The sequence below is a fragment of the Hemibagrus wyckioides genome, linkage group LG05 (genome assembly GCF_019097595.1).
Source record: "Hemibagrus wyckioides isolate EC202008001 linkage group LG05, SWU_Hwy_1.0, whole genome shotgun sequence".
NCBI classification, from domain to species: Eukaryota; Metazoa; Chordata; class Actinopteri; order Siluriformes; family Bagridae; genus Hemibagrus; species Hemibagrus wyckioides.
In genome coordinates this window covers 17978569-18001821 of record NC_080714.1, presented here as the reverse complement: position 1 = coordinate 18001821, position 23253 = coordinate 17978569, and the positions used below count along the sequence as shown (strand labels likewise).

The window sequence follows — 23253 nt, the reverse complement described above, 5'->3', positions numbered from 1 at the left end:
TGTCTTTTCAAAAGCACCCCTTTCCCCCCGGTGATTTTTTTTGTCTCCGTTGTCGTTAGCTGCACAAATGCCAAGTGAAGAATCTGGGGAATTTTCGAACACTTTATTGCCCTTTGGTGCCCTTTTCTAACTGTTTCCTCTACAGGGGCCTCTTGTTCAAAATGTGACAGGTGTTAGACATTTGTCAGTCAAACAAGAGCTTTTTTTTTCAAGCTCAACCAAACTGTATATAAGACGTCATTTTAATGTCTTAAAGTCAATTAACTAGGTTACAATTCACCTGAAAAATTAACCTGAAACCTGATACACATATAAACTGATGACACACATTTGGGTCAAATTGTATAAATGTATGTTACAGTATAACAACTGTTCCTCTCCAACTCACGATTATAAAATGGAATGTATTACTCTTCTGTGGTTTGTCATAGAAATGTTTGATCCTGTTTTTGTCTGTATCTACTTTTTTATTGTTGCAACATTTAGACTATATCAGTTATAATACATGCACTTTATTTCCATCTGGTATAGACACCTAGTAAATTCAAAGGAATGATTTGCTGTGAATCAAAAGACAAAAAAGCACTTTCCTTGTAAATGTGACTGTATAAGTTTTTACACTGACTGAAGCTTATCACCTTGATCACCTTTCATCTATAATGTATACGGACATGAATATATAACAGTCCATACCATACCACTTAACCGTTAAAGCAGCAAATGAGATACGTAACAAGTTTATAAATTTAGACTCGACTGCATGGCGTTAGAGCACACAGATGGGTTTGTTACCATTAAACCAATCAATATTTGTACTGTATATGCTGTGTCTGTGTGCACTGATCAGCCATAACGTTAAAACCACTAACAGGTGACATGAATAATATTTAATATCTCCTTACAGTAACACCTGAGAAAGGATATTAGTGACTAGTCAGTTCTTAAAGTGGATGTCTTGGAAAGCAGGAAAAATGGGCAAGTGTAAAGATCTGCGCAAAATATTGTGGAGTGATTAGTACCTATTAAAAGTGGTCAGATGGAGAACAACCGATGAACTGGCAACACAATAATTAGGCGGTTATGACTGCTTAGTGTATATGTAGGTGTTGAAATGCAAACATCTGGATGTGTTCCTTGTGGGTGGCAGTCAGATCTCCGTGGAGTTTAATGTGATGTGAAAATGCAAAGTTTTAGTATATTTCTCTCTCTCTCTCTCTCTCTCTCTCTCTCTCTCTCTCATTGCTTATGTGACTATATGAAGACTATACACAGAACTCATTTCATTGAGTTATATTTAGTTATGGTTGTGTACTATTCCTGTTATTCTTGATGGACAGTTTAGGAAGTGTGTCAGCTCCCTGTCACTTACTCCTCGGTGTGTAATGGGTTAAGTGTGTATTGTTGGGAGTGGGAGTGTGACAGGCTGGGAGGGAGACGTTACAGGGATCCAGCAGTGAACACCTGCCATGGCTTAAAAAACCCAGGAGGTTAGAGTACAGCTTTACGTGACAACAGGACACTGTTTTCCTTCTTTTGCACTCGGAAGAGTTATCATCCGTCAGACTGTCACGAAAACAGCGAAATACTTTTTTTTTTTTTTTGGTATTTGTTGCATTCTCGTGGTCACGGTTTGGGAGATAAGAGGACGCAGCAGTAACTCCGCTTTATCTCCTCTCACTGGAGACGCAGCGCATCGATCTCCGAGAGCAAAGGATTCACATGAAAAGAAGTCAAAAACACTGACGCGCTTTCATTTATAGGTGATCTACTGTTGGGCGGATTACAGTGTCTATTCTTTGTTTCTTTCTTTCTTTCTTCCTCCTTTCCTCTCCAAGACTGAGGAATATCACATCAAGACTAAGAGGAATGTGGTGATAAAAATCTCACCTGCGCCAGAAAAAAAGTCAGCGTCGCCTCTCCTTCTCACCCCCGGCTCTAACAGAAAGCTTGGAGACAACGCGTACATAAAGTGAGTAACATTCATTTCCTTTCTTAACTTTGGGGTTAGAAGACATTTCTTGTCATTTCGGTGGTTTGTTGAAGGGGGGGAAGAAAAAAAATGTTCTCACATTAGTTAGTTGATTTCGTCATTAGTGTTATAGCAGGAGTGTCTAGACTGAGAGCCACTGCACCACTGGAATGTGTTTCCACTCTTCTAACAGAAATTGTTGTGGGAATAGAAGTTAAATGAAGTGTGGTAAATAAAGTAAAAGAAAGATTTTTTTTGTGTTTCTTGTTATAATAATACATGCGTATTATTTGGTTTGGACACCTAGGAAAGCCTTCTTTTAGAATAAAAGCATTTTCTAATAGCTAAAAGCAGGACTGAGTCTGAGTGGTGATGCTTTGTTGTGAATCAAAAGACCAAAAAAAGCATTGTGCTTGAAAACTGTAAATGTATAAAACTTTTTTTACTATGATTGACGCTTATGTGTCTGTCTTCATGTGAGTTATGATCTGTCGTCTCGATCACCTTTCATCTATAATGTACAGCCACTGCACCACAGAAATGTTTTTTACTCTTCTAACACAAAATCACACCAGTGGGAGATGGCTGATCAGTTCAGTGAGGTGTGTTAAATAAAGTAAAAAAAAGTGTTTTGTGTTTCTTTTCTGAAAAATTGCTTGTCTTCTTCTTCTTCCTCTTCTTCTTCTTCTTCTTCTTCTTCTTCTTTTCTTCTGATCCTAAAACGTTGTAGAGGTCGATATATTATGATGGATAATAGTATATTTATTTAAAAACCTAAAAAAGTAATCCTCATTTAGTGCCACAACTGATTATTAGACCTCTTAGGAACATAACATTTGGTTAACATTAATTAGTTTTACAAATTATTTTACATTTAGAAATGACAGTACTTTTTTTCTTCTAGCTTCATATTAAAGCTGTAACCTGCTTTTCAATGATTCAGTCCCATGTTTAAGTTGGAAAAGGCTTTGGAATAAATGTATAAATGTGGAGCAGGATGTAATGGACGTCATAGATTTCAGCTTTTAGTATTCATAATTCATACGCCGTCCATTTCAGTAGAGTGCTATCATCTATAATGTATGCAGACATGAAAATATAACAGTCCATACCTGCCAATTCCCACTTAACTGTTGAAGCAGCAAATGGGCCGCTTAACAAGTTTTTAACTTCAGATTGGTCTGGTTGCGTATTGAATAGTGCACACAGAGGAGTTTGTTACCATCAGACCAATCAATATCTGTACTGTAATGTGTCGGTTTATGTGTGGAAGTGATTTGTGCGTGCAAACGTGGCATCTGGGATATGGCAATGTGAAGAAATAGAGTAACAGTTTGAGTACCTTTCTGTCTGTGTGCATTGACATGACTCTATGATAACGGTCTTCAGCAGAGAATTTATTTTGTTGATCCATGAGAAAAACTTGCAATTTTATTGTGTTCAAAAATAATTTTGTGCTCTAGAACTATTTCTTAGCTTTCATATAGTGAATTATTACTCTTTTATAAACAGGCCAACACAAATCTAGGACATAATATACATGTTGATTTTTCAGTAATAGGACACTATACACTCTGCTGTGTGTGATGTCTAGCACTCACATAATTAAAAGACGACTTCCCAAAGGGTGTGAAGTCTTTTTATAGAAAAGCGACACTCAATATTCTATTTTATTAAGAGGCAGTTTGCTCTAAACTTTCTCAGAGAGAGAGAGAGAGAGAGAGAGAGAGAGAGAGGGGGAAATCTTGGGTAATTACATGAGGATTGAGATTTTCACCTCAGCACCTCAGCAGGTGGAAACATGATCCGCACTGACCTTATTTTCCCAGCCTGAGGCTTGTATTTCTATAGGCATATGCCAGTGAATTTACACCTGCGTCTGTGTGTGTGTGTAAGCATGTGGGTCACAAGCATAGGAATATTTGTCCATTTTGATTCTGTAGGGGCTGGTGTGTGTATGTGTGTGTGTGTGCGCGTGTGTGTCTGTGTCTGTGTCTGTATGGTCTTGTGATTGAATAGCTGAGCTGCGGTGTATGTCTCTTTTGAACCAATGTATGTGTGTCTGCCGCACCTTCCCACAGAAGCAGTGCCAGAACCAACATGTGAAAACACCCGAATGCTCAACCTGTGCTGACAAACATCAAGTGAGAAGAAGCCAGATCTGATCAAGCAGACTTAGTCTGATCTTCAGCCAGTGAAGCACTCAAGAAAAGAGAAAAGGTGAGATGAGGAGATGAAAAAGACAACTAAAAAGACAGAAATAGGTAGCAAAAAAAAAGCTTGTTGCAATCCTAACCCCCTCAGAGAATGAGTCATTGACCTGAAACAGAGTTAGATTTTTTTTCCCAGTGTAATTTCCCACCAGACTTCAATCTTCATGCACTTATGAACTTCTTTGCAGCATGTTTCAAGCTCTCCCCAGGAACCTGCTGTGATTTCAATCTCTTCTGCAGTACTGCCATATCCATCTCTGAGGATGATGCAGAGATATTATCATCAGATCAGTGCCTCACGCTTTCAATCCTTTCTCTCTTAACTCCTCTGCTCTTTCACACCATTACTCATTCACTCATGTCCCCTCTTTCTTCACCCGTCTCTCCTTCCCTCTATCCTGCAGTTTGGGCATGTAGTGCATTCCGAGACAAGCCTCTAGATGCGCTGAGTGTGAACTCAAGGCTGGTGCAAAGAAAGATTTACAAGCAGCACTTCAAGTTTCCAGAGAGATCCCTAAACTTTATTTATTAGTTAGAGATTGTTGATAGGATTATACACTGCCAACTTTAGAGTTATTGGCACCCTTTAAGCAAATGGGCACTGTAATAAGCAACATTTCAAAACAATTACTCTCATTTTACGCATTCATAAGAACTACGTTCCTTCAGTACTAGTATTTTCTATAAAAAGGGCAAGAGCACGATTATAAGCACCATAAAAGACTAATTACATTTAAATGCAAAAATCTAAATGCCCTTTGACATCACAAATGTGGAAAAATCAGTGTTGAAATGCACAAGCTGGGTAATAGGTATAAAAATACTTAGCCAATACTATTAATAGAAAAGTTAACACAATTCTGTCCTTTCTGAGAGCAAACCTTCAAAATGCAGTGCATTAACTGTGTCAGTTGGATTGGTATGTTGTGTTCAGAGAAAAGCAAAATCAAAGAGGACTGATTACCAGGAAAATCTTCCATATTTTCTTCAAAAATTGATGATAGATGATTGATGTTTTGGACTGTGTCACATCTAGAGGTCCAGGATATTCCAAAAGTACCAGGATATTCGAATCCAAATCCTGGTCGCCTCTGTCAGGGTGTTAAGAAGTACTGGATGTTTTTAATATGGCAAAGACACCAAACATGCATCCAAATCAACACTGTAATGGAATACAGAAGTAATGTTTTGATCCTTCAGTGACAATCATTTTGTCAGATCTGAAAAAAATCTTACTATACAGTGCAATCTTTCAAAACACCTTAAAATACCACATTGCGTATTATTTATTTCTTATTGATTCAGTGCTGAATCCATTTCTGAGATGGGTCACATACATGTGAGCAGGACGAAGTAACAGAACATGGTCAAATTTCTCTGAGGCAAGTTTTATCAGTCTGTGGCATGCACTTTGAAAATTAAATGAACTTTTATGAGCCTGTGGTATATGCCTGAGCTGTTCGTCTCACTACACTTCTGTTTTAAAACTTCAGACACAAGTAACAGGACTACAGAAATAGTTAAATGTTCCATTATTTATTAAAGTAAAATATGCATGGAGTGATTTTACTTGGGAGTGCTTGTGATGGGACTGAATCGCAAAGATTTTAGACATTTGGTGGGAAAGAAGAGCATGAGGAGCACAGGAATGGGAAGAACTAGCTAATAACGTACAGGACAAAGCTTTCTGTATTTGCTGAATGTCTAATTTGCACATGCAATATAAACAGCCATATGAAACTATTACTGTATTAGCTTTATAGTTGCTCTATGGTTCCTAATACTCAAGGGATTATTAGTATTATTAGTATTTTAATAAATTTCTACAACCCTACAAAAGCAATAAAGTTGCTTAATAATATAGGGATAATATGACTTATTAATTCTGCATGGATTACATCATGGATTTCATCAGAGTTTGGAGGCAGTTTGGGTGGGAAAGCTTATTTTAGGCCACTGATGTGAGCACTGAGGTGTTGTATAGGACATACACACATTAGCCTGTTGTTGTCTTTCCAGAATAAGTGTGTGAGGTTCAGTGTTGCATGTAGCTGTCAAAAGTCCAAAGTTCTCTCCATTTCATTGTTTCTATTAAACTTTGCTGTGTGTGTGTGTGTGTGTGTCAGTGAATCAAAATGCAAGACACACGTATTTGAAATGTATTGTGTATACATATATGGAAGATTTTACTATTTCTATGAGATATATCTGCCTTAAACCCAAAATAACAACAGTGCAAGCAGGTTTTTTGTTCATAAACTGAAACATGACATTTTTAAATCAAATATAATAACAATTTATATCACAGTTTAATAATATGTATGAAATGTAAAGTAATGTCTGAGTTTATTAATTAAACATAATTCCTGTCAGGTTTCAAGGCTTCATTTTATAGGCTTTTTTAGTTTCTGTTCTATTATTTGTTACTTCATAGTCAATATGCATTTATTTTACTGTTTTAGTTTCATTTTCTTTTTCAAAAAGATGATGTGGTATTAGGTTTGCGTAAAGGATATAAGGTGTTAAGGATATAAGCTTTGCTCATTTCAGTGAAAGGGTGCCAGTATTTCTGAAACTGACTCTGTGTGCATGCAAATTTTAACCGAAAATGTTTTGCATGGCCACGATCATTATTTTATACAATCAGACTATACCTGATAACAGCTACACACATATGCACAAAGTAACAGTAAAACTGACCTGCAGCTCTGTAAAACTGTCACAGTGTAAAAGGTCAGGTTAGAGTTTGTTATGGAATCAAAGGACAATGTCCAAAGGCACTTGTGTCTGTTTTGAGAATGTAACAAGTTTAAGCACGCTTCCAGGTCAGCTGTCGCTCACTGCTGCCACGTAATAATCCGTCGTTTGTTTTTTTTTATATGCAGGGAAAGGGGGCAAAAATGCAACCCTGCACACATGCCCCAGTCACTTCACCTCTGTTCCCTAATCCTGTGATGTCATATGTCTGTGGCTTGGATCAGTAGCTAGTGGAAACAGATCTAAACTGGGCCTAGAGGGATCTCCTGCTAGAGGTTATAACGTGGCACAATGTGACAGGGCTTTACAACAGCTTAACACACTTTGGCAGTGCTGGTGTTTCCAACGCACGTGTTGCTCAAAGCTCTGTTTCACAGGTGTGTGGTGTTTGACGTGCCACTGTTACACGCAAATCCCATTTATTCACCTGCAGGCAGAACACAGTGTTAAACTGCTATTGTGTCAATCTGCTAATATTCCAAAGGTGAATCAGATGATGTTTGAAGTTTGCAGGATGATCGTGATAATCTTGCATCATTGTTACAACAAAATAGTGACATAATAAGGATGCATAAAATTGTTCAGGCTCAGAATGTTGTTCCTTCCTTCAATGTTCATTTCTTTATATCTTTGAAACCTCCTATCTGTTGTAAGTCCGTTGTAAGTGTGTTCCTTTCTGTGCCCTAATGATATATTTAGCCTCTCTCTTTTGTTTAGGTCTCTATAGGACTTTGAGTCACTTGGGCATTATGGGAACCAGAGTCATCCTGTTGCTGCTGGTACTGTGTGTTTGCGGAGTATCCTGCATCCTGCGTATGGCTCCCAGAGTGGCTTTAGCATTTAAAGGTAGATACATACATATATATGAACCTTTAATAACCACACACACACACACACACACCTGTACTATTGTAAAACAAGTAGTGTTGTCTGGCTCTGTCTCTTTCATTCAGAGCCATTCATTCATCTGCCTGCAGGCATACACGCACACACACACACACATACACACACACACACACACATGTAATATTGCGTAGTTCCTGTAATTTGCTCGACTGTTGCTAGAAGAGAACAAAAGGTGGATGTTGTCACCCAGACTCGCGACGGATACTCACTGCGTAACGCACTCCGTCTATGTTCATTGTTAAAGATCTCAGGAAATTTTTAATAATAACAATATGCAATATAAGATGAGATACGAAGCGTGGAAACAGTAACCTTACTGTTTATTTGGGTTTCCTTAACGAGTATTTTGTTTTCACCAAGTGTTTAGCAGAATGTGTTACAGATTTATTCTTTTTTTTGCATCACTACCTAATGGAAGTCCTTGCACTGTTTTTATGGTTATTACTTATTTCCTGCATCCTAATTTTTTCCTAGGAGTTTTTTTTTTTTAACTGTTAATGAGAGAAAAGGAACCACTGCAGTTCTAAATTCCTGTGAAAGAAGTTCAGGGTTTCTCAAAACAAACTTCCAGATAACAGGCTTTCATAGATTCAGCTTTGATCCCAAATCATTACAGTTATTATAGCACATTAACCTGTCAGCATGGACAATCAGAAACACACACACACACACACACACACACACACACACACACAATGCACAAGGACTTCTGATTAGCACAATATAAAAGGACAGACAGATTAGTGCTTTTAAATGTACACTACTGTGTAAATAAGAATTATGTGAGTGAATCATAATAGAAGAATCTCACTTACTCCTGTTCTGACATTTCAGACTGCCACACATAACTGTGGCAAGGGAAACGAATACATTGCTACTGCATCAAAGCTTTATAATTATATCAGAGATGTTAAAACAGATCTGCTCACGTTGCATGATTAAAGATATTTGTATGAATAAGAAAGCAGGCTTACCCTGAAAGCATGTTTATCACTCAAACGAAATATCATAGCTGTCGGTTATCAGCTAATTCAGAAACCATTTAAATCAATTATATTACAAACCTTTTCCACTAAAACCTGGGAAAACCCTTCACTTTTTAAGCTTTATAGGTAGTTCTGAAGGCTGCAGACTTTCTGCAACTTAAACGTTTCCCTTTTAAATATATCTAAATCCAACACAAAGTTTTAGCATTTTTTATAGCATTGCATCCTGTTCACTGACATTTTGATTCTGATTATCTTAAACAAAGCTTGAACATTCTCTAGGTGAGGAAATCACACTTAGGCACATTGACTGTTTTTACCGCTGTGTTTGTCGAATTTGTTACTAACCCAACATGACCTTTGCAGGAAGATTAGGCAAGACTAGGCAATATTAAAAATAAGGAAATAACAGTCACCTTTTTTTTAATGCTATAAATAAAGCATTTCAGTTGTGTTGTTTCATACAGTAGTTTCACTTCACTTTGGACTCAACAGGCAAGACTTTTGATGTAAGAAAAATAAGGTTCGAATTTTAATTCGGTTTATTTTTTTGGCTGGCAACTTTTTTAAACATCCAACATCATCAGCTTGCTAATCAGACAACTAGCTGTCACTAACTATCTGGTCCAGTGAACCGCCAATAGCTAAACACTTTACATAAATGCACGTGATTGAACAAAGGAAACTGCACTGTGGTATTTTTCCCATATGTTAATCAGTTCTGCTGAAATACTTTGCTGGGTCTACATCTGCACATCCCCCAGTTCACGACTCCTGTTACAGGCATAAATACTGAATTTTGGCCGAAACCCAATTTTTCATGTTTGTTGGCTGTTTGCCAGAACTTAACCATAGTAACATGCAGTGGGTTTTTCGAGACCAATAAAAAAAAATACCTCAGTGACCGCTTACTGGCTGTTATTCATCAGCTGCAGTGCAGAATGTGCCAGACACAATCTGGCAAAAGAGAATTGAAAAGAGATTTGAAAAGTGAAAAGAGATTATAATATGATCACATATTTGACTTAGTAGCATGTGGTGCAGGTACAATAGGATCAGGCATAGCAGTGTTTTGGGTTTTTTTTTAAAGTCTATAGACCCATGCTGGTCACTTTAATAGATGCATTTAGTTGTTGTGTTGTTAACAAATTTAGGCAACTGGGCTCAGGTTGCTCTCTATACCAAGTTTTGCATGTTCTCCGTATGGGTTCTCCAGCTTCAAAAACATGCTGGTGGGTGGACTGATTAGTCTAAACTGCCCCGGGTGTGAGTGAGTGTGCACATGTACGAGTGTTTGGTCCCCTGTGATGGACTGGCATCCTATCCAGGGTGTATTTTGAGCATTCCTGGGATAGGGCACTAAATCCACCACAGCCCTGACTAGGATTAATCAGCTACTGAAGATGAAATAATTGCATTGTCTACTCTGTTAAAGTGGCCTGATCATTATTGGGTTAGATTAGAGTTGAAGTTTGCTGAACACATTTATTCTGTTCACAAATGCCTCATGCTGTCATATTTTCCAGTAACTGTTTAGACAATAAACCACAGCTGTTTGGCTCATATTAATCATATTCCCTGTGCACTCACTAGTGAACTTATTTTCAGTGTAATTTTGCCTCCTGAGTCATTGTGTAATGTCGGTACTTGATATGCTGCTCTTCAGGAAAAGTTTTGTGGATGCTTAATGTTTTGCTGATGTTGGGGATAAACTAACTATTATCATCTGGAGTTAAGTTCATGATCATCGCATTCTTGCCATACACACTGTTCTGGCCAACATAGTCAGTCAGCACTAATGAACTGGTGAAACATTTGAGAAAGATAAAAAAAAAAGGATGCATCAGGTTGCCTTCTTCAAACTAAACTAACAGTACAGTACAGTACAGTAAAGTGCTTTCAACAGCAGAAACTTGTTGATAATTTCACTGAATTGTCAGAAAACTGGGGGGAAATAAGCTGCAACACAGGACGGAAGCATTAGTGCCTTTGACCCAATTCTCATGTTTTGAGTTCTTGACAAACCACAATGCCGACCATGGGATTTACAGGAAACTGATGTGAACGTTTGCGCAGTTATTGAGAAAGGTACGTGACATTTCTTCAAATCACATTGTTTGTGCCTTTTGTACACCACACCTTCATGAAAGTTGCATGAAAATTTGAGCTACTTGTGCTCAGTGGAATTGGCTCAGTATTGATTGTGTGATACCTCTATTCTTCATCGGCAGTGCGTGTAATTCAGCTGAAACTCATCTGTGGCCTTTGGCTTCTTTCTCATCTCATCGACTCACATTGTTTTTGCCCTGGCTGCTGTATTCCCTAGCCATGAGAACAATCTCTCTAGGATCGATTGCCCACACCTCACCTCCTAACCTCCCCACCCGATGTACTCTCCTCCCCTAGAGCAAGAACAGTGGGCCGGAAAAGACCAATTCTCTGCTTGGCTCTTGTGTGTTCTGTATTCTCAGAGATTGATTGTTCATTGTTCAACGGAGGGATGACCTTTGTCTCGTAGGCGCCTGAAGAGGAGGAAGGCTGTTTGCAAAACTCAAGTGAATGCACAACAGTGGAAGTCTATAATATACAGAGGGAGAGAAAATACCTAAACAATCTCAAATACAGGATGCTGCTTACAAGACATGGTTAATATCACACGTATAAATAAGTGGCATGTCAAACTGACCCCAAAGAGTTTACTCTTGGTTATACTCTTACATAATATTAATATTACAATAATATTATTGTTGTTAATAACATATAATAATATAGCCAGATATGCAAATATAATTAAACTTCTAAACATTTTGGGTTATGCAACACTGTACATGTATACTCAGTTTTTTTTACCTAGTATAAATGAGATGTTTCAAAGTGCGTGAGAAGATGGATCACTCTGTATATTCTATCTATCTATCTATCTATCTATCTATCTATCTATCTATCTATCTATCTATCTATCTATCTATCTATCTATCTATCTATCTATCTATCTATCTATCTACAATTCAACTATGCAAATCTTTCCTCAAAGCTCAGGTAGTGTTGCATTAGTTATTAGAGTGTTGTTCACATGCATGGAGCAGTAGTTAGCATGCAGAGAACACTTCAGTTCTGCGAGCACTGAGTACTGAGACATGTGCACCTACTGAGCTGACTAATAAATTAAAATAAAAGAGCCATGGCCTTAAACCATAGCCTTAAAATAAATAAATAAATAAATAAATAAATAAATAAATAAAAATTATTATTATTAGTAGTAGTAGTATTAATAATAATAATAATAATAATAATAATAATAATAATAATGCCTTTAATCCCAGTTGATGTCCAGGTCAGCCATTTACTTATTTTATTTTGTAGATAGTAACTCGAATAATGTAATTCTGTGACCAGCACAGGTCTAGTGCTAGCACAGGATACTATTGCAAACGTGCAAATAACTAAAAATAGATTCAGTTTGTTCTAAGCAGTAACATTTTCCCCTCCTCTGTCTAACAAATTTCTAGCAACATCCCTAGCCAGATCTGTTCCATCCCTCCAGGTCACCATTCTATCTCTTTGTTTAGCATATCCATATATGGTTGTGATTTTGAGCTGAACTCTGAGCAGTGTCCACTTTCATCTACTTGCGATCTGCCAGCATTTGCGCGTCCTGTGTTTATGGTAAAGGAAGGAGAATGGAAGCAGATTGTTCAGGAGCCTCCTCTCTCTTACACACCCAGTCCTCCCTGCCCAGAGATCCGGGCTGCTTATTCTGGTGGCGTGTCCATGTCGTGCGGCATAGAATCTCTTTTTAGTGCATTTAGGGTGTCAAGACATACACGCATTTCCTGACTTCTCTGTTAAGCAAACATCCTTATGGATTAGTTAGTGATGACCTCAAAAGGAAAGGGAAGCTAACAAAACATGGATTTAGAGCAGGCCTGGCTATTTTAGACTACATTTACAAGCAAGCAGGTCTTTATATAACAGATCTGTGTGACATTAATATATGTGACATATAGACAAATATATGGTACATATTTTCTAGAAATCTGTACATTATCTTGGTTCAAAAGCATTTGATTTATTTTGAGGTTTCATTTGCACTCAATGACATAGATACGTAGATGTTTGTGTTTCATTTTCTTACATCTTATCCACAAAGTAGCATCTGTAGTGAGGTGTATTAAAAGGACAGCTTACCCAGAATGCACTTTTATATTTACAGCAAATCTTCACATTGACTCACTGCTTAAAATACAACTCATAAGAGTTAATGAGGTCCAGTGAGACAACTAATGATCAACTTGGACCCACTTTTAAACTCATTTCTGTTACACAATGAACACTATGTTCAGGAAGAGACAGCAAGGAACAATGATGTCGGGTTCTGTGCAGTGTTTCTGGTTCATGTTTATGGGGTGTGACTGAAGCCCTTAAGCATATAAACACATGTAAGATGAGAACAGTAGTCATCTGTGTCAGAGGAAGGCTGCACTTAGCCAGCTTATGTAAATCTCTTCATTCAAAATAGCGTAATGGGAATATTAACATTTTCAGATTGTTTCATCATGTTAATATTTCAGGATGAGATTCATAAGAAGGAACAAAAGGAACAGGAAGTATTCAATTTGTAACAGTTCACATGATAAATTGTGTGTTGTGTTGATGTTAGCCAAAGTGTTGACAGTTATCTGCATTGTTAACACTTGCTGAACTATTGGCATTTTGTTGTTAAGACCTTTTGATAACCTTAATGATTGTCTGAATGTCAAGAATAATGAAGAATGTCTCAATGAGCATCTCTGAAACAGGAGCATCCTGCGTATTTTTTAACAGTTTTTTTTTCCTCTGACTGAGATAGCAGCCAGGCAAACAATCGCTGAGTTAAGTGAACTTTGCTCCCTATTTCTGCTTGACACTCTTAAAAATTGATTTGCCTCCCTGCAAGGAGAGTTCCCAGAGGTAGTGGCTTAGAAATAACAAGTTTCTTGCTTAAACTTTGAGTGCCCATGGACAAGAAGCTCAAAAAGCTGTATTTACTACACAGTAGTCTAATGCACAGTGGATATGAAGACTGCCAAGAGAAAATAGAACACAAACTGAGACATGACCTCCTGCTGGAGGGAGAAATATAAAAAAAAAACAATAATCTAGTTCAGTCATTCAATTTTGAAATGTACATGTTATTAGATATGATTTGTAAACAATGCTTTAGTTTTTAGATTGCTTTAAAACTGTAATCACAATTTTACTCATGTTTTATTCAGGAAGCCACATTAATGCAGTCATCATTAATGAAATTTCTCATGTCTGTTTCTATTCCTTGCCAGAGCTAATGGACACTCGGACAGCAAGACCGTTCAGTTTATCCTTCAACACCAGCGATTACCGGATCCTCCACATGGACCAGGACCAAGGCCGCCTTTACCTGGGCAGCCGCGAGTACCTCGTCTCCCTGGACATGCAGAATGTCAACAAGGAGCCTCTCATTGTAAGAAGAGCTGGTAGACATACTCATGCACATTTTATTGTTATTATTATATATCTCATTCATGCTACATGGTTATTAAGAGATCCACATTTGCTGATCTAGAATCATCTTTATGATTAGGGAAGGAGAAAAACCTACGTCAGACCTGGGTATTAAAGGATAAGAAGTTTTTCCTATTGTTCTTTTACAGATCCACTGGCCTGCTCCGACACAGAGAAAGGGGGAGTGTCAGATGACAGGGAAAGGAAAGCATGTGAGTCTGCGTCTGTAGATTTATACCTAGTACATGATGTTTCTTTATTAATTTTGGTGGCATAAATTGTATTTGAGTCTTGTGCAAAGATTTGCATCTAGCATGGTTTATCATGAATAAAAGATAAAATGTACAAAAAAATCCAAAATGATAAAAATGATAGATAGATATCTATTATATCTATATCTATTATATTTTTTATTAAAAAAAACCCTAAATACTAGTATTTAATGGAGTTAAAGAGTTAAGTGGAGTTAAAGAGTCGCATGGCATGGGGGAGAAATGACCTCCTCAGTCTGTCAATGAAGCAGGGCAGTGACAGCAACCTGTCACCACTGAAGCTGCTCCTCTGTCTGGATATTATGCTGTGCAGTGGATGCAGTGGATTGTCCATGATTGACAGGAGCCTGCTCAGTGCCCATCTCTCTGCCACTGATGTCAGGCTGTCCAGTTCTGAGCCCACATCAGGCTGTCCAGTTCTGAGCCAAAATATCATTTACTATAATTTCTGAATTCTTTGAATGTACCAGACCAGATATATTATAGGAAACTGACCAACAAGCCAAACTTAGTAACATGCATGCTGCAACATGTAATAAAGTACGCTTCCTCATACATATGCATTTGAAGGAGGATCATGCAAAAGGCAGGATGTTGGCAGAAAAACAAAGTGCAAGGAAATAAATGACACATTCTGTTCCGTGTGCAAAACCTTGGAAAATTGGAAAAGTGTTGGCTGGTTTTGCCTTTGGTTTTGTTTGTTTCCGTTGCCGTGTGTGTTGCTATGAGCTTTAAAGGCTTTATTGCCAGGTGCACGTCATTGTATTCATTTTCATACAAAATTTAAATTTAAGATAAAATCTGTAATAATTCAAGACGACTGTAGGTGACCTTGGTGAAACTGTTTTGTCATACAAATGTAAAAACCTTGGTTATAGAACCCAGCAACCTAGATTATATATACATCACGTACATGAGCACATCAGTTTTCCCTCACAAACAACTCACAAAAATTCAACATGCTAAAAATGACTTTTGTGAACGTTATTGTCTCTGTCGATCATAAAAATGAAGAGCAGTCTGATTGCACATGTATACAAATCAGCTCATTATGTACACAGCTGTCTTTTCATTAAAAACAATTGGAAATTAAATGGCATTTCAGCTGTGTTAATAACCTCCATGCCATTTACTTCTGAAACAAAATTAGTTCTAAAACAAAAGCCTTTATTTTGTAAGAACTAATCAGGAATTGACAATTTCCTCCGCTTTATAGCAGCTTTTTAAACACAAATAAAACGCAAATGAATTATGAGTTGCAGTCTTAGCAAACTGAACATTAATTTCAGCATCGTGTGAGCACAATCTGTTCACGACGTACATGCATCAAGCTGATGATACTGTGTTCCTGTGAATTTTGTACTAAAACTTTTGCACTCTCTTGTAGAATATCCATAAAAGATAAGTATATCTAATGTGGAAGCATGTATGATTGTATGTATTTGTTTCCCAGGGAGAGTGTGCCAACTTTGTGCGTATGATTGAACCATGGAACAGGACTCATCTGTACACATGTGGCACGGGAGCTTACAGACCTATCTGTACCTTCATCAACAGAGGCTGGAAAGCTGAGGTATACATCTATACACACACTCACATACATATACACAGACAAGCACTGCCTATAGCTAAATTATTTAAAACCAATTACTTCAATGCCTGACCTGAATCCCCCCCCCCTTTCTGTTTAGGACTATCTCTTTAGGCTGGTCCCTGGATATATGGATTCAGGAAAGGGTAAATGCTCCTACGATCCAAACCAGGAAGATGTGTCAGCTTTCATCAGTGAGTCTATTCTAGCAGCAGTTTGTCTTCTGATACTCTATTATACACAAAGTACATGCTAATGTCCAACTTCTTCTTTTTTTTTATCTTCCCCTGTTATCCTGCTCATTTCAGATGGCAACCTGTATGCTGGTGTGCATGTGGACTTCATGGCCACTGACCCAGCTATCTTTATGACGATGGGGAGCAGGCCAGCTATTAGAACAGAGCAGTATGACTCCAGGTGGCTCAATGGTAAGGATTTGGTAAAGTTAATTTACAATAAAATGTCATAAGGCTGTTGTGGATATGGGTTTGTGATGTGACCTGTTTGTCTTTAATATGCTACTTCAATCAACTGCTACTTAAATACAAAGATGCAGGCTTTGTCTGTATCTGTATAGTGCCCGCAATATCTATATCTGTATTGGATGTAGGTTAAACCCTACCACTAAGCCCCTGGCAACACTCAGGGGCAAAAATAACCCTCATGGTAGAAATACTGTCAGCATGGTCTGTGAATTACGGCTCTGTCAGTTCCTCAACCTCAGCTACATCTCATGTGTCCATAATTGATCTCAGTGAATCCTGCGCATGCACTTATTTAGTTTGTTTTTACCTGCCAGTAATATATTCTGACGAAATTAGCTGGTTCTGTGTGACACATTATTAACAAACTTCTAGCCTAATGTAAAAGCACTGTGACCCTGACCAGGCAGTTCCTAAAGATTCTGTATCACACAACGCCACACATTCTTGTTAATGAAAATCGTCTCTCCCCAGATCTTCATAATCTGACTGCTTGCTAGCACCATTATTAAAGTAAATAGCTCCCGATTGCATAATTCTTTTTTGTTACATTCCGTGTGATACCAATCCCAATGCCACTAACACTAAATTATTTTGGGAAGATTAATAACCAAAATACAAACAATTAAAAATTTAATGAATGAATTAGTCAAAAACTATTACAGTTAAAAATAGTACTTCTATTTTAGTACCTTCTGAATTATTTTATCCGTAAATTAATGAATTAAATAAAAAATGAAACATCATTATTTTATTTTATTTTATTTTATTTTATTTTATTTTATTTTATTTTATTTTATTTTATTTTATTTTATTTTATTTTATTTTTTATTAAAATGAAATACCTTGTCTTTCTTTCTCACTTCCTCTCTGTCTGTATTTTAGAACCAGTGTTCATTCAAATAAAGCAGATTCCTGACAGCTCTGAGAAGAATGATGACAAGCTCTACTTTTTCTTCCGGGAGAAGAGTCAGGACTCTGGAGGGACAGCAAGCCCCAGTGTGTTGGCCAGAGTGGGGCGAGTGTGTCTGGTACGGTCCTTTAAAAACATGAATAACTAATACCAGTGGATAAGGATATATGCCATGATCTTAATGATCATGATCATGCAGTATTTAGTCATGGAGCACAGAAAATGAATGAATATAAAGATTATAGATGTATTGTCCACCTGAAATTTATGAACAACCTTTTAATTGCAGGAATAAAAAATCTTTGGCTTGATGAAGCATCATTCATAGCATTTAGAATCAGAATAAAGTGAGTGTGAATGTGTTTGTGTTACCCAGAATGATGAGGGAGGCCAGAAGATTTTAGTTAACAAATGGACAACGTTTCTCAAAGCCAGGCTGGTGTGCTCTGTGAAGGGTGAGGATGGTGTGGAAACCTTCTTCGATGAGCTGAGTGAGTAAATGAACACATTTTTTAATTTAATGAGTATAATTTAATGTAAATGCTAAAAAAAAACAGCCTGGGCTAGTGAGATGGTTTTAGATGGTCACCAGCCTCAGCTGGTCAAGTTGGTTAGGTTTGCTGGTTTAGTGAAGCTTTGGGCACCTCGTTCAGACTGGTTCCAAATGGTCTGCCTTTATGGTTTTAGAGGGTTTTGAAGGGTTTTTCCTCAGTGGTCAGACTGGTTCTAGCTGGTCAGTTTTACTGGGGTTTTGGACACATAGTACTAGTACAGACTAGTTATCTGGCCAGGTTACTTCTTGCTGATCTGGCTGGTTCTAGCAGCTCAGATCTGATGCGATTAGAGGGGTTTGCTTCTCATGCAAGCTGATTCCAGCTGGTCCAGTTGGTACAAACTAGTCAGACTGCTTCTACCTGGTAAGGTTTAAGAGGCGATGGTCAGTTTATTTCTAACTAGGCAGAGTATTTCTTGCAGGACAGGCTAGGTTGAACAGAAGCAGCTAGACCAGCCTAACACTAGCCAGACCAGGCTGGGTGACCACCTAAATCATATACTGATTTAAGCTGGGTTTTTAAACACCAGTCTCATTTTTGATGCTGAGCTGCTAATTTATTAAATGATGCTTATCCCTTTCAGGAGACGTCTTTATTCAGCCCACCCAGGATGAGCGTAACCCAATGGTGTATGCCGTGTTCTCCACTGCAGGGTAAGGAGAAATAGTTTTTTCTCTAAATGTAAAGATAAAATTGTTACACGTGCTCAGCTTAATTTCATATATCTGTCTCAGGTCTGTTTTTAAGGGATCAGCTGTGTGTGTCTACTCTATGGCTGACATACGTAATGTATTCAATGGGCCTTTTGCACACAAACATGGGCACAACTACCAATGGACAATGTACACAGGAAAGATCCCCTATCCTCGACCTGGAACTGTGAGCTGCACACATTTATATATTTATATGTATATATATGTACATGTTAAAACACCTTTATAATGATTATTCCTTCTGCATCTACTGCATTTCTCAGCAAGATTACTGTCTGTGTTGCCATTCAGCTTGTAACATGGCTCTATGTTACCCTCTAGTGTCCTGGAGGTACGTTTACACCGAGTTTGAATTCTACCAAGTTGTTCTCAGACGAGGCTGTGAACTTCATTCGCGCGCACCCCCTCATGTATCACTCTGTGTATCCTATACACAAGCGCCCCCTGGTGTTACGATCGGGCGTAGACTACAGGTTCACCACCATCACTGTTGACCAGGTGGATGCTGTGGATGGGAGATATGAGGTGTTTTTTCTAGGCACAGGTAAGCAAGCTTGTACAGTTTTCCTGTCTTTTGAACAACTGCACAGTTTCTACTATTTGCACTTCTGGTAGATGCTAAACGGCATTTTATGGCTATGTACACTTTGCAATGACAATAAAGTTCTATCTATCTATCTATCTATCTATCTATCTATCTATCTATCTATCTATCTATCTATCTATCTATCTATCTATCTATCTTTTCAGATCGTGGAACAGTGCAAAAGGTTATAGTTTTGCCCAAAGATCCAACCACCATGGAAGAGCTGACATTAGAGGAAGTAGAAGTTTTCAGGGTAATGAAGTCTACAGCTAGTTTGACACACAATATATATCACACTATTAACATGTATAATTTGTAATACCTTCTCCTTTCTCTACAGACACCAGTTCCTGTTAAAACAATGAGGATATCCGCTAAAAGGGTAAAACATTTCTACAGAAACCTTTTAAACTATTTAAAGGACATGCTGTTGTTATGGAAAAATAATAAATGCCAGGGTGGTGTGATGCATTGCGTTACTTGATTACAATCACAAACTATTATATTTCCATAATATTATATCCCAAAGGCATTGTGTACCACAGTCATTCTTTTGATCAATAAAATAATTTTCATCTATGAATAGTTATATTCTAGAGAAACCTGAAAGAACAAACCCCTCTGCAGAAATGTTTGCATTAATTCTTACTGACGTCCTTATTTATATTAACTTCTTTGATTAAAAGTACACATATCAATCGTAACAGGAATATCAGGTCTTGTAAATGGTGGAAAAGCATGAAAAGTCATTCATTAATAAATTAAAACTTCTGATCAATCCGAATCAGGAGTTCAATAGTGTTGTGTTATAATGTTGTACATCAGAATGTTAAATTAAACGCATAGTATTTCTCTTCTCATTTCTACAGCAACAGCTGTACGTATCGTCAGACGCAGGTCTTACCCAGGTGTCACTGCATCGATGTGGCGTGTATGGAAAGGCTTGCTCAGACTGCTGCCTGGCCCGGGACCCCTACTGCGCATGGGATGGAGAGAGCTGTACCCCCTTCACACAGGCTACTAAAAGGTTAGTGAAGATCACTAACTCTTCATTGAAGCTGTTGAATAAATGTGGCAATTTTTTTAACATTTGAAACCCTGGTTTGATTTTGATTTGTTGTTTCTTTCTTTTAGGAGGAGCAGAAGGCAGGATGTAAAACATGGTGACCCTCTACGTCAGTGTAGAGGATTTAACGCTAAAGGTACCATGTAGATAAGCAAAGTCCTAGACATATTAAGCCTCCTCTACATGGATTGGTGTTAAATGATTGCTTTAAAACCTGGTTTTCTGTAACGTTATTTCTTATTTGCATGTTATTGGTATGGTGCGCATTATATAAGCCATCTTACATCAGCGCTATTGATTTTTTTCTTATTCTGATTGGTCTTAAGGTATTAATTCATTATCTATGACAGCAGTTTTGACAATAGTAGAAGACAAATCACAGGAATATATTAATATGATAATTGTTATATAGTATCATGTCCATAGTAACATTACACAGGGACTTTATGTTTATTTAACATTTTTGGACCCAGAGATAATAAAGCTGTAATATTTTAATATTTCTGACACATGATTCTGACAGAGAATTTAGAGGCTATATTTCTTTTGTCTTAAAAAACTTCAAGAAAGAGAAAATAAAGATGCTGGTGGTTGGTTTATAGCTGTTGTAATGTAAGTGCTAACAGGAACTAAGTTTGTGGACATTTCACAGCATTAAAAGTAACTATAAATGGATAAATAGTACAATGTGCCATTCTTAATGAAGCACAGAATTTTTATCTTTGCAGTGAAAAAGCACCATATCCTAGATCATTTTCCTATGAAAGTCACATCCTAGATTATCTTCCTATTAAATGACTTTTGGTTTTCTGCCTCAGTGGAGAAGAGACTGAAGGAGACGGTGCAGTTTGGCGTGGAGGGAAGCAGCACGTTTTTGGAGTGTGTACCAAGATCGCCTCAAGCTACTGTCAAATGGCTCTACCAAAAAGACGGAAGAAGGAAAGTGGTAAGAGCTCATGCATGTCTTCATCCCTTTAAACAAAAACCATAGGCTCGATCACTTATGTTTGTGTAAAAGCTAGCGTGGTATGATATTTGTTGTTTTGATTAGCAGTGTTAGAATTATCCGTTCCTTATCTGATTTATTTGGAGTGTGTAATGGCCATGGGTTCATAGTAATCTTCTACTGTGTAATCCTTATGCAGCTGAATAGAGATGGCGAAGTACTGAGCACACCTCAAGGTGTCCTGCTGAAATCCCTCACCCACTCAGACGCTGGGTTATACCACTGCCTGGCCACCGAGAATAACTTCAAGCACACTTTAGCACGCGTCTCCCTGCGCATTCTGGACCGCGACATCGCAGTGGCTCTCACTGTACCCGACGACGAGGATAAAGAGGAGGAGATGATTGCGAGGCGTCACAAGCCTGAAGCCCGTCCCCCAGCTGGCAACGTGCAACCCTTAGAGCCTGAGATGCGTGTGATCCACCAGTATTGCCAGTCCTACTGGGAACAGCTCACTGATCGAGGAGAGCAGCAAAGCAGACGTCCAAACCGCAGGCACACAGAAGGTCATGAACCCAGTGGAGGCTGAGACTGTCCTGCCTACTTCCTCCGTTCACCTGTTGCTCCATTCTGTCTTCCTGTTTATGTATTTCACTGAAAGTGAGGTGAAGGGACACATGCGTAGACTTCTTATTTCCTAACAGACTCATCAGATCAGCTCTCATTCTCATTTTTTGTCGTGTTCGTCTTGTTATCGCGGTTTGCATACTTTCTCGTTCATTTCTTATATTCCTTGGCGGGTCATATCTCCTCAACTTTCCTCAACTCTTCTGGTGTTCCACTGAGTTCAGACCATATTTTGACCCTAACAAATGCTCTGACCATCATTGTGATATTTGCACATTTTATGACCCAGCTGGTGTTGCTGATCCTCTCAATTTCCAGTTTTGCTGCATATTATGTTTGACATTTACCAGTATAAGTTCAAGCACCTTAAAGTATGATTTAACTGCAGATCATGACTAGACAACACAAAATTCCTGTGTGTGTGTGTGTGTGTGTGTGTGTATATGTGTAATTGTTCAGTCTGTGGGCCAGTGCAATTTCCCATGTGCTGCCTGGGCACTGAAAACACATGGTCCAGTGCAGATAACAGTAAATAAGTAGATAAAGCTATACATGTATCCTGGTTATCCTTCCTGGTTGGAAAATTGTACCATTTAATTTTTCAGGACCACTACAATGTCTTCATGGGTGTCACTATAGCTTATAATGTGTATTTATTTTTAGGTTGTATATTTTTTTTCTGTCTTAGTAGAGAATTTATAAAGTATAAAAAAAAGGTGGAGGGCATTTTGCATGACAGACCAGATATATAGTTATATTTATTTAAATGTAATTATAATAACACCATGATTGTTTGTATATAGGTTTCATCACCATAGAATTGTGCAGTGGCAAATGATCTCACCTTTAAAAATAGTAACACTGGATTTGTGGTAACTAAAACTGCACAAGATTTTATTAGTATTAGAGAGATTAGTAGGATGTTGTGTTTGAATATTCTGTCTTGTTTTTAAATAGAATGATCTAATGGAAATAAAAGAGCATTGCTGCTTACAGTGTTTGTTTGATATTTCAATATGATACCAAATATTATTAAAAAAACTTCCTCTTTATAGTTTTTCTCTTTTTTTTAAAAAAAGATGGACAATGAACATATAAACAACGAACTTCAGTTACACTGTGAAATGTTTTTTTTAAAAAAAGGAAAATGTT

The 23253-nt window shown here is 37.8% G+C and overlaps 1 protein-coding gene across 3 annotated transcripts; it reads left to right on the top strand.

The window, feature by feature from the left end:
* Positions 1-1406: 1406 nt before the first annotated feature.
* On the top strand, positions 1407-23094 carry sema3ga (sema domain, immunoglobulin domain (Ig), short basic domain, secreted, (semaphorin) 3Ga). Of its 3 annotated transcripts, XM_058389932.1 has the most exons (19): positions 1408-1969; positions 4051-4189; positions 7657-7785; positions 14150-14310; positions 14501-14563; positions 16077-16196; positions 16315-16408; positions 16523-16642; positions 17582-17727; positions 17986-18100; positions 18747-18816; positions 18898-19042; positions 19198-19420; positions 19627-19715; positions 19803-19844; positions 20332-20489; positions 20597-20664; positions 21347-21474; positions 21674-23094. In XM_058389932.1, exons 3-19 carry the CDS (start codon positions 7689-7691, stop codon positions 22061-22063), a joined length of 2229 nt encoding a protein of 742 aa, XP_058245915.1. In that variant the 5' UTR covers positions 1408-1969; positions 4051-4189; positions 7657-7688; the 3' UTR covers positions 22064-23094. The 3 variants fall into 3 exon arrangements, with proteins under 3 accessions (XP_058245917.1, XP_058245915.1, XP_058245916.1); XM_058389934.1 differs by lacking the exon at positions 4051-4189 and having other exon boundaries at positions 1407-1969; XM_058389933.1 differs by lacking the exons at positions 1408-1969; positions 4051-4189 and having other exon boundaries at positions 7639-7785.
* Positions 23095-23253: the final 159 nt, after the last annotated feature.